The sequence below is a fragment of the Coffea arabica genome, chromosome 4e, assembly GCF_036785885.1.
Source record: "Coffea arabica cultivar ET-39 chromosome 4e, Coffea Arabica ET-39 HiFi, whole genome shotgun sequence".
Taxonomy (NCBI): domain Eukaryota; kingdom Viridiplantae; phylum Streptophyta; class Magnoliopsida; order Gentianales; family Rubiaceae; genus Coffea; species Coffea arabica.
In genome coordinates this window covers 46,137,715-46,149,324 of record NC_092317.1, presented here as the reverse complement: position 1 = coordinate 46,149,324, position 11,610 = coordinate 46,137,715, and the positions used below count along the sequence as shown (strand labels likewise).

The following is an 11,610-nucleotide window of genomic DNA, read 5'->3' as shown; positions in this document are numbered from 1 at the left end:
GCCGGTCAAAAACCGGGTTTGACCGGGAAAAAACCGGTTTTTCCGGTTCAACAGTAATTTTTTTTTTAAAAAATTCAAACTTTTTAATATTATGTTTTGGCCCCCTAAATTGTTAAAACTTATTGATATACCTCAAATATTTGATACTTTATAAATATTGTCCTAAAATTTGATGTTATTTTTCAATTAAATTCATAATTTTAATTCTAAACTTGTTAATATTTATTAAATAATATAAATTGCTACTTGATTGTTCTAATTTCTTTGTATTTTCTTGTTAAATATATTTGAAACATCAAATATATATGAATATACCTTTATTAATATCAATATATTATTAGATATTATATATATAATATTTTAATTTTTAAATAATTTTTATTTATGACGTCATCCGGTTCGACCCCTATCGACCCCCGGTCGAACCCATTGACCCCTGACCCCTGACCTCGGCCGAGTCGCTATCCGGTCCGGTTCTGAAAACATAGATCCTAGGAGGAAATCAATTAAGGAGTTTTATTGTATGAATTTTGAGTATGCTCGTACTGCTTCCTTGGCGTAATATGTTCGATATGAACTTCCTTTCTTGGCCATTTCTTCCTCAATTTCTTCAAACAAATCCAAGAGTGCTCGGTAACAAATCTTCATATAATCTGGGAGTTGTTTCATGCAGCCAACGTTCCATCTATAAATGTTGTAACACATTATATTACAGCAAATTTTGCTGCATACCTAGTGTGTGTATCATTACAGCCAAGTTTAAGAGTAAACATTTCAAACCTCTCGATTGCTTCTGTGAAGATTTGAATTTCTTCGTATGTCCCATAAGCATCATAAATATCATCTATTATGAATGTAATGGCTATAACCTTGGACATAATCTTTCTGGCGAGAGCATATTGAGGCTCAAAATATACTCCCACGATCCAGAAATAGCCCTCAACCATTCGATCTCTAGCGAATGGAAGCTTTCTTGCAAAGTCTAGTTCTTTCCACCACCTGAGGTACACTAGCCAGCAGGCGTGCATTAATTCAATACTGTTCAAGCTAATCCAAACAATAACATAATTTTTTAAGTTACCTATTATTAGAGGCACAACTATCTTCAAGAAACTTACAAGGAAATTTCTTGTAGCTCTTCCTTGTGCTGAGATTGTAGCATGTTAAAGTCCAGCTTAGCCAGCATTAGTAAAGTTGTATTATGTGAAGGAAATTTTTCATACACGTCTATGTAATGCTTGGCCTCTAATCTTGGTAAACCCCTCCAATAAGGCTGCATTAGTGCGTGGCTTACTAGCTCAGCAACTGGACTGCTTAACTTGCAAGACTGAAGATGATTACTGGTAAAGGCCAGGGCATCATCTAAAATATTATCCCCGTGCGTTCTGAGATGAGCAGCTTCATAAAGTGCAAGCATGCCCGGTACATCATTAACCAAACATTCTCCAAACTTACCTTCAGCATTCAGGAATTTCTTGAATATTTCTGCATATATAATGGGAAAACGGTAGATGGTCGAATGTTGTGACAAAAAAAAAAAAAAAGATATAAAAACTATTCAATTTTGTGGTTTTCGTGATATGGGACAAGGAGAAAAATGTCAATTGCTTTGATGTTTTTATGATCTAAGGTTTGATAGTATAGCCTTCTTGTTCTTGGACTCTTACCTGATGAAATTCTGAAACCTTCTTGTCTTAGAATTCGAAAACAGAGAGCAGCAGTGTAAATGTGGTCATTGCCCTCCCAATTCTGACGTTTCTCATGCATCTTCTGCAGAGCTTGTCCAATTTCCTCTTCAAAATGATATGCTAGGCCTAGTCGTTGAATCGCATCAATCAATTGCAGCTGTTGTGAAGGATTACTAGCAGTTGCATGAAGCTCTGTCCTGACTCTTTCCTTTAGCTGTTCAAGCTTCCCCTTCTTAGAAGCCCATGTTGCCTGCCAAAAACAAATATATGCACTCCTCGATGAAGTTAAGGTTTCTATAAATAGTGCGTAAAGCTGCTTGTCACCACAATAATAATCATTATTTATTTTGGTGACAATGGTAAAAGGGCTGCTTAAAACATGCATGAAATTTTCTTAGAAGTTCGAGTATGTTTGTTGTATAATGGGGGTATCACAAGTTTGCTAACTTTTGAATATGATTTTAGTACTATAGTTCTGGGTTAAATATAATACTACCTTGTCGGAATCAGGGGAATAGACCAGGAATTGATTTCCCCAGATATCGGGATGAAAATTGGCCACAGGACGATGAACATCACGAGGAAAATCACTTTGGATTGAAATGGAATCAACTGCCATTGTTTTTTGTTAATCGAAGACTTGCAGAGGCTTGCTCAGACTGGAGAACTGGAAGATAATTGGATTGCTAGGTTGCTTTGAACGAGGTTGTTGAAGATTGCATATTAATTTATAGCCACGACCATTTCTCAAATCAGAGATCTCTTCCGCACTTTTGTTTTTCTTAATTTGGGCACGTTTTCATTATTTTTGAAATTGACAAGGGTTGTTTTCCATGCACAGCCCAGAAATTCAGGTAGGAACCATGCATTTGACAAATTGACGGCACCAGATGATTTTCTGATAGATGGATTCATAATTGTAAATGTACATTTTGTCACTTCAATCGTTAAACGGGAGTATACACTGTAGAATATACATTATACTCCGTTTCTTTGATTACCTACCATTCAATTGAATACACTGTAAATTATACTCCATCTTTTTAGGATTTTAGTAACAGGATGGACATTTTATCTTTGAAAGTCATAGGAAACGTGTTACATCTATACTTGTATAGTTTGGAATTTTAAATGTTAGTAAAAGTGCCTAAACATGTAGGTAGGAATACGTGAAATATAGGAATAAGAAGATAAGATATGATAGATTCAGAAAAAATTAATAGCGGAGATTAGTTGTTTAAAAGTCACGACGTCTGCTGCATCCCTATGTTTTTTTTAAAAAAAAACTTTACATTCAATTAAATACTATAAACATATAGAATATTTGGCCTAACAAATGGATATCACAAGTTCGTTTTGCAGACATAATTGTGTATATCTAGTTGCCTGTGGAATGATCAATTGTGTGACAATTTGGTGGAATCTCAGTCGTTGTTGGGGGGGGGGGGGGGGGTGTCTGTTCTGGGGATTGGATTTATTTGGGGATATGGGAAAACTGATTTGGTCGTTTTGATGTCAGTGGATATCAATTCGGATAGAGGATTTGTGGTGAGCAGTCCATGAGGGGAAGAGTAGGTAATTGTTGTTTTCTTCTAATAGATGTCTATTTAAATATTTTGAACAATTTATTTCTTAAAGATCTAACTCAAGTCTGGTAAAGGCGAAAGAACTCCTATCTGTTAGCGAATAATTGAAATAATTATTGCACCGATGATCAGTAGTTTGAACCACCGTCGGAGTTATTTCCTTGGTTAGAGCTCATTTATGCCAAATAGGCGTTACACTTCAGGGGGTATTTTGTTTAATTTGTGAATATAGGTGAATTGAAACTAAGCTCTAGTTACAGGGGATTCTCGGTATATATATTTTTGGGTAAGCTAAAAATTTTATTTTCAAACAGTAAAATGTACGTTACAATTAGTACAGTAAAGCTGATCCCCAAGGTGAAATCAGTCAAATAAATGTGTTGCAGCCACATATTGGGTTGAGACTTAATTCCTTCTGTCAAGCACATCAGTCTACTTCTCACTAAGGAGCACACTTGTGTCTGTAGACTTATACCATCAATGTAAGAGTTTGTGAATATCCTTTGATTTCTTTCATTACAAATACAATAAGCTACAGCAGCTAGCACCAGTTTAAGCATCAAATTCTGGAAACTTTTGGCTTTCATAGTTATAGCATCAAATTCTGGAAACTTAAGCATTAATTTATAGCCACAACCATTTCTCAAATCAGAGATCTTTTCCGCACACTTTTTTTCTTAATTTGGGCACGTTTTGATTATTATTGAAATTGACAAGGGCTGTTTGGTTCTGTGCTAAAGCCGGCCAGCCATGCACAGCCCCAGAAATTCAAGCATTTGACAAGTTTCCACGAGAGCGATATGTTGTGCCAGACTGAGAGCAGCAGCTGTTTCACAAATTGATGGCACCACATAATATCTGACAGATGGATTCGCAATTGCAAATGCACATTTTGCACTTCAATCGCTAAATGGGAGTATATACATCATACTCCATTTCTTTGATTACCTACCATTCAATTGAATACGCTGTAAATTATACTCCATCTTTTTTAGGATTTTAATAACATGACAGACGTTTTATCTATGAAAGTGGTAGAAAATGCGTTCCATTGATATTTGTATAGTTTGGAATTTTAAATATTATTACAAGTACCTAAACATCTGTGTAGAAATGCATAAAATATAGAGATAAAAAGATAATATATGATAGATTTAGAAAAGGTAACAATCAATGTTAGTTGTTTGAAAGTCACATCGTCTGTCGCATTCATATTTTTTTTATTAGTTTACATTCAATTAAATACTATACACATATAGAATATTTGGCTTAACAAATAGATATCACAAGTTCGTTTTGCACACATAAAATTGTGTATATCTAGTTGCCTGTGAAGTGATCAATTGTGTGGTATTGAGGTAAGTTTAGTGGAATCTCGGTCGTTGGGGGGTCTTTCTGGGGATTGGATTTATTTGGGGACATGGGAAGCCTGATTTGGTCGTTTTGATGTCAGTGGATATCGATTCAGATAGAGGATTTGTGGTGAGCAATTCACAAGGGGAATAAATAGTAGCAGATAGAGTTACTTGGTGATCTTAGGTAGCCGCATGTCTTTGTGAGCCTAAATAGTAGTAAATAGTTTGTTCTTAAGAGACAACTTCTAATTTAGGTCGTGTTTGATAATCCAATTCAATACTTAGGGTTTGTTTGATAACATAAAAAAGTACTGAATCTAAATTTTTTCAGACATTCAGATGTTTTGAGTGTTTGATAAATGAAAATCCATTTGCTGAACTTGTTAAGTAGTGCTGGATTGTATGTATTTTTTTCAGCACAAGAATCCTAACTGAATGCTTAATTCTGATAAGAATCAATAGAATTACTTCAATTATCTTATCTTATCTATCAAATCTACCCCTGTTTGTTAATTATGTTCAAAATTCTTATCTAATTAAACAATCTAATGATTTTCTATTTCTTTTTTCTCCCTTTTGAATGATTTTCACATCTTCTCCATACTTCTCATATAATATATTTCATCTTTTATATTAATTTGATTTAAAAATAAATATTGTCATTTTCATACCTAAGATTTTTAGCTAATTAAATCATAGGTTCTATTTCTTTTTTGGATGAAAAGATATAAGGGCAAATTTGTCAAATTTAACTTATTAAGCATTCAGTTATAAATGTATATCAAACAATATAAATAGGTTTATCATTAAAATTCAGACATTCATATATTTCTTTTCAGTGCTTAAAATTCAGCAAATTAATTATTTCAGTATTCATATTTCAGAATTCAGATTCAGTGTTATCAAACGAAACCTTAAATTTAATGAATTTAAATCTTAATATATTCAGACGTATTTGATAATAAAAAATTAAACATCTGAATTAATTAAGTGGTACTAAATTTTTTAGACAAAATATGCTCTCAAAAATAAGTGATAAACTATTCACTTATCATTGAATGTGATATACAGTCAAATGTATTTGATTTAATACTTCACAATTTCATAACTTCATGCATTCAGACTTCAGACTTCAGATTTTAGATTTCACATTTTAATTTTCAAACTTCAGTTTTATCAAACGCACTCTTAGATTGATATAACCAAATATATGTTAGTTTCTCCACGTTACACAATAAAGTTTCTCCATGAAACAAATAAGGGTCATTTATAATTCGATTTGCGTTTTCGGAGAGTAAGACTAATTAGTGACAAAATATTAAGCTAATAAAATCATTATTGGTGTCTGAAGAAGACCAAATTAAGTAAAGTTCAATTAGGTAAAGTTGAAATCGTGACTAATTTGGGAATAAAATGAAAGATTAATAAACAAAGAGAAACCAAACGTACAGAAATTCTTTATTTCTTCTCAAAAGGCTCACACAAGATTATGTGATTGGCTTTAAGAGACTCTTCAGGAACTCATTCGACAGAAATACAACAACTAGTAACATTTGAAGGAAGCTATATTCAGCTGGTTTGAAAAATAAGAAAATTGGAAGACGGATGGCTTACTTGAAGGGAAGAAATATACAACTGCAATCTATGCAGTCAAATGAAAACTCTTACACAAGTAATGAAGAAACGGTGACAATTTTCTCCAATGGGAGCATAAATTTGGTACACTGTATTTTCCCTTTGGGACCAAAAGACTAAAATCATCAAAGGGTAAAAATGTTAGTGGTATAATTATCGTTTCATAACTAACAAAGACGAGAATTTACTTTATACTAAATATGCATTACACATCAGGGGCTATTTTGTGTATTTTGTGAATATGGGTGAATTGAAACTATGCTCTAGTTATAAAATGACTGACGCATCATCTTGGAATGTCACAAAAAAAAAAAAAAAAAAATCTATCCATTGATACTTGTGTCACCTGAAATTTTAAATATTAGGAAAAATGTCTAAATATCATGATGGAAAATACCTAATTTCTAGCTACAAAGAGATACAATAATGATAAATTTAGAAAAATTGGTGGCTGAGACTGGTGTGTAACTTTTACAACTACTTTCCAGTCTTTATTAGTACTTTACATTCAATTGAAAACTAAACATAGAATATTTGGCCTATCAAATTGATATCACAACTTCATTTTGCACGTATAATTTGTGTATATCTAGTTGCCTGTACTGTGAGGTTTAATGGGATTTCAGTTGTTGGGGGGGTCTGTTTTTGAGGATGGAGTAATTTGGGGTTATAAGAAGCTTAGCGTTGATGTAGTGGGTCGCACTTTGGACAGAGGATTTTGGGTAGTTGTAAGCAAGAAGAACAAAGGTTTTATGTTCTTGTCAAATTTGCAGAAGTTTGAGTCGTGCCAATTTTTAAAGTTGAAATACAAGCATGTACCTACTGCAAGTTGAACCGACATGTTGCAGTTCTTCAGCCTGAGTTACAATGGTCTTTGTTATTTAGAAAAAAAAAAAAAAAAAGTAAGAGTTGAAGGTCATGAATTAAATGATTCCATTTCAATCCAATATAATTTCCCCCGTGACATTCATCATACTTTGGCAAATTTTCGTCCCATTATCTGGGCAAAATAAATTCCTAGTCTAATAATCCCGGGAAATCAATTCTAGTCTAATCCCCTGATTTGACATGTAATAATTTAGCCAGAATCAATGCAGAATAAACCTTTTGCTAAATTATTTTAACCATTTTTCTTGGATGAGAGGGCATGAATTAAGAAGCCGGCCAGGAGGGGAAGAGGGATTAGAACTTAGGGATAATTTCAAAAACCTACTTTAAGGTTTAGTTAGCACAAGTGTCAAATCAAGAGAGATAAGTGTAATTTTTAAAATTTTGAGAAAGTTAATTAAAATAATCAAAACCCCAAAAAATGTTTATGAAATTATCCCTTAAACTTATGATGTCTAGTTCTTGAAGTCTCGCACTTGGCGATAGCCCCACCATCAAATGGACACTATTTTTGAGTCTCACAAACGTATTAAGCAGCTGTTTATCATCTATGCACCTATACATCTGTACAGCATATAAAGTAGGCTCAAATGCATATTGCTCCACTGTAATTTGGCCCAGGCCTCGATTCACGTCATATAATTCTGAAATACACAAAGTACTCCCTAAAGTGCAAAACGTGTTTGTCTCTAAACGGTTGACTAATAAAGGTTGTCTAACACTAGAGCGTTCATCTCCGGTAATCGGCAATTTGGTTTAAAAAAAAATAAAAAATTCATTGTCTTTTCTACAAGACCAACATCATATTACCGTTCAAACTTCAATTTGGTAAATTGGACATCAGGAATTGGATTTTGGCCAGATAACTGGTGACTTAGTAGTATCTAAAATTTTAAAAGGAAGAAAATTGGCCAAAACGTGGGATGGCACGCGTTTGGCTATTATTTTAGCATTTGACAAAGGTTCTTTGGTTCTATGCTCAAGCCCGGGGCCAGCCATGCCGAGCCACAGAAATATTTGGCCTAACAAATTGAGATCACGAGTTCATTTTGCACACAATTTGTGGATACATAGTTGCCAGTAAAGTGATCAATAATGTGATATTGAGTGCAAAAATGCAGTGGGGCACTACCAGATACAGCGGTGATTGCAGTGGGGGCTAAATCAGTCAATAGAAAGGGAAGGACTAGATAGGGAGGACCTAAAATTACCGCAACGGATCTTCTGTCCCACACTCTGTGCCACTCTCTGTCCCACTTTTTATTATATTATTATTTCTCCTTCATAAACATCATGTTTTAGTTCTTTTTTGTTTCCTTAAGATTTAATAACTATTAATTGAGTAATACACAAAATTTAACAAAATCAAAAAATCAAAATGCATAAAAAATGAGATTTTTTATGAATTTTCTGCTGTATTTTTTAATTTTCTATTATATATTGCTTTTTTTAAGTTGTTGTATTTATTTTTTACTGAATTAATAATTATTGAATCTTAAGGAAACAAAAAAGAACTAAAACATGATGTTTATGAAGGAGAAATAACAATATAATAAAAAGTGGGACAGAAAGTGGCACAGAGTGTGGGACAGAAGATTCGTTGCGTAAAATTACCTGGATTTCAAGAGAAGCTAGTGATGGAAGTGTCTGAAGCAGCACCAGGACCTGTGGGTCCTAGTTGTCATGGCTGCTGGTCCTGTGATGTCTCTTTCGCGAAGAACAACAGTAAGATTGGGGCAATCTTGTGGGCTGGCTCTCCTCTTGACGTTACATTTTTTATGCATTACTTTCAGGTGGTAGATCTCCTTTTACTTGGTATCCACAAGAATACGCAGAGAAAGTGCCCATGGATGACATGCATATGAGAGCCAATGCCTCCGGAAGATTTCCGGGAAGAACTTACAGATTTTACACAGACAAGCCGGTTTATGATTTTGGGCATGGTTTAAGTTACTCAGACTATTCCAAGTTTATCATATTAGCACCTTGCAACGTATCTATACAGCCAAAAACTTCTCATCAACCTTTCAACATTCGACATCTTGACCTTGCCTCTGAATCCAACCAATTGATTGACACATGGGAAGCATGGTTCAAAGTTGCGGTCGCGGTTGTGATTGCGGCCCGGACCGTTCCACATCGGTCGCGGTCTCGGCGAGATGCGAATTTTTGACATATTCATTATACCAAAATTGTTAAAAATATGATAAACAAAAATAATTTAAAAAATTAGTAAAAAAAAAAAAAATTGAGTTGACTCGAGATGACTTAAAGTGATTCGGTTTGACTCGGCCGTTTCAACCCTTCACGGTGACGTCTCGACGAGTCAAGTATCTCGGAATCGTATCGTCCCGGTATCGTATCGGGAGGGTCCAAGACGGTGACGACTCGACCGAGTCCGAGAGTCTTTGAACCATATTTTGAAGTGAATTGCAAGAATTTACAATTTGAATTGATTGTCGGTGTGAAAAATGAAGGGAAAATGGATGGATCTCATGTTGTGCTCGTTTTTTGGAAGCCTGCAGTTGCACAAGGAGTGACTGGAACGAACGCTCAATATACTATATGTGGGTTTTGAGAAAGTAGAGGTGAAGCAAGGGGGGGCAGAATCAGTCCCAATGTACTACTTGTCATAGGGTCTTCCAGTGAACAACAACTGGAGCATCATTTTGATATTCAGATGGGGCAAAGGAGTTATGTCTTTCAGAGATGATAATACTTAGATCACAGAAAATGGGACCAATGGCTATTTTGCATATATGATATTGTGATGAATAAAGAGTCACTGATGAAATCAAGTTGATTTGAAACCACGTATGAATAAAGAGTTACTAATGAAGCATCGATAGCAACTCGAGCAGTAGCTGTGCTCAAATGAAGTATCAAAATTTTCATCTACAATTATGTAGGTTTGCCAAAAAGGATTATCAAATGCAACTGGAGAAATAGGAATGAAGTATCGATAGAAAGTTTTCATCAGCTTTGACTGAAAAATAGGATTATCACTTGTTCAATAGAAAGCATTATCAATTAATCCTGCAGAATCTGTTACTGTAAAGCTTTCGCTAGAGGAAGGGATGGAACCTTCGACCTTGTGGTTAACAGCCACACGCTCTAACCAACTGAGCTACTCCAGCAGTTGCATTACTTAGGTAATTACAACTTATATGAATCTGACCTGTGGTTGCTGGCCGGTCCGTTTTCGAGGATGGAGTTACTTGGGGTTATAAGAAGCTTAATTTGGTTGTTTTGATGTAAGTGGATAGCGGATTTTTGGTGAACGGAATAATTGAACATGGTACAATATCTGTTGGGCTCTGAGAGAGCCAAACTCGGGGAGAATTTAACCATGAGCTAGAATGGGAACCACAACCATGGGTTTGACACCACATCCAACCACCACATCCAACCCAAAACCTTAAGGCATTGGGTCTATGGATCATTCCCACTTATATGTTCCTCATTCTACTCATCTCTTTCCGATGAGGGATATTGATTCACACTTGATATCCCAACAATCTCCCCCTCAATTGTGAATTTCTTCCACATCGGACCTCTCTCTCTAGCCCATCCACTCCATCAAGCCCACTTCAATCTGGAGTGTACGATTCTTGCTTCAAGAGCCCACATGCCCTTGCCTCACTGCAGGTCTGCATGATTTTTTTTCCCTGCTCTTATCCAAGCCACGCCTTACCACTCCCACTGGCTTTTTATCCTGGAGTCACTGCCCAGCCGAACCATCGGCTCTGATACCACTTGTTGGGCTCTGAGAGAGCCAAACTCGGGGAGAATTTAACCATGAGCTAGAATGGGAACCACAACCATGGGTTTGACACCACATCCAACCACCACATCCAACCCAAAACCTTAAAGCATTGGGTCTATGGATCATTCCCACTTATATGTTCCTCATTCTACTCATCTCTTTCCGATGAGGGATATTGATTCATACTTGATATCCCAACAATATCACTATCGAAAAGACCAAATCCACGACTATGAAACCTTGAACCAAGTTCTTTAATTCGTAGGGCTAAATCCTCAAAATATTGTCAATTGCTAAAAAAAAATCAACCAAATGCGGGTCTGCAAAAGCATAGCACCAAACTATGCCCGTCGGTGAGACGGGCTCTAGATTTTTTTTTTTTTAAAGCTTAATGCGATGGGCCCACAAATTTTTTTTTAAAGAACCTTTCAAGCCTTTGTGCCATCGTAGCGCGATGACTGACAAAATTTTCCTTTTTTTTTTCTTAAGAAACATTGTGTATAGAAATTCATGAAATAAGAATTAGGGTCGGTAAAATCATTTTAACAGGTTAAGGGCAAAGCTATTGTTATCCCACCACAACCCGTCGTGAATAGGTTAAGGACAAAGATAAAGGCAAACAACAAACGAAGCATTGATATTGTTCTTTTTTCAACAATGTTTTAAACTTCATCCATCTTGACATTGATTTT

The 11,610-nt window shown here is 35.3% G+C and overlaps 1 protein-coding gene and 1 non-coding gene across 2 annotated transcripts; both read right to left on the bottom strand.

Moving 5' to 3' along the window:
• Positions 1–320: 320 nt before the first annotated feature.
• Positions 321–2,362, bottom strand: LOC113741297 (valencene synthase-like). Its single transcript, XM_072046762.1, has 5 exons — positions 2,185–2,362; positions 1,668–1,938; positions 1,119–1,485; positions 781–999; positions 321–685 (listed from the first exon to the last, which is right to left on the bottom strand). The coding sequence occupies exons 1-5, from the start codon at positions 2,305–2,307 to the stop codon at positions 517–519; spliced, it is 1,149 nt and encodes a 382-aa protein (XP_071902863.1). The 5' UTR covers positions 2,308–2,362; the 3' UTR covers positions 321–516.
• Positions 2,363–10,215: 7,853 nt separating this feature from the next.
• Positions 10,216–10,289, bottom strand: TRNAN-GUU (transfer RNA asparagine (anticodon GUU)). Its single transcript has one exon. It is a non-coding gene; the product is annotated as a tRNA-Asn (tRNA).
• Between the last annotated feature and the right edge of the window lie 1,321 nt (positions 10,290–11,610).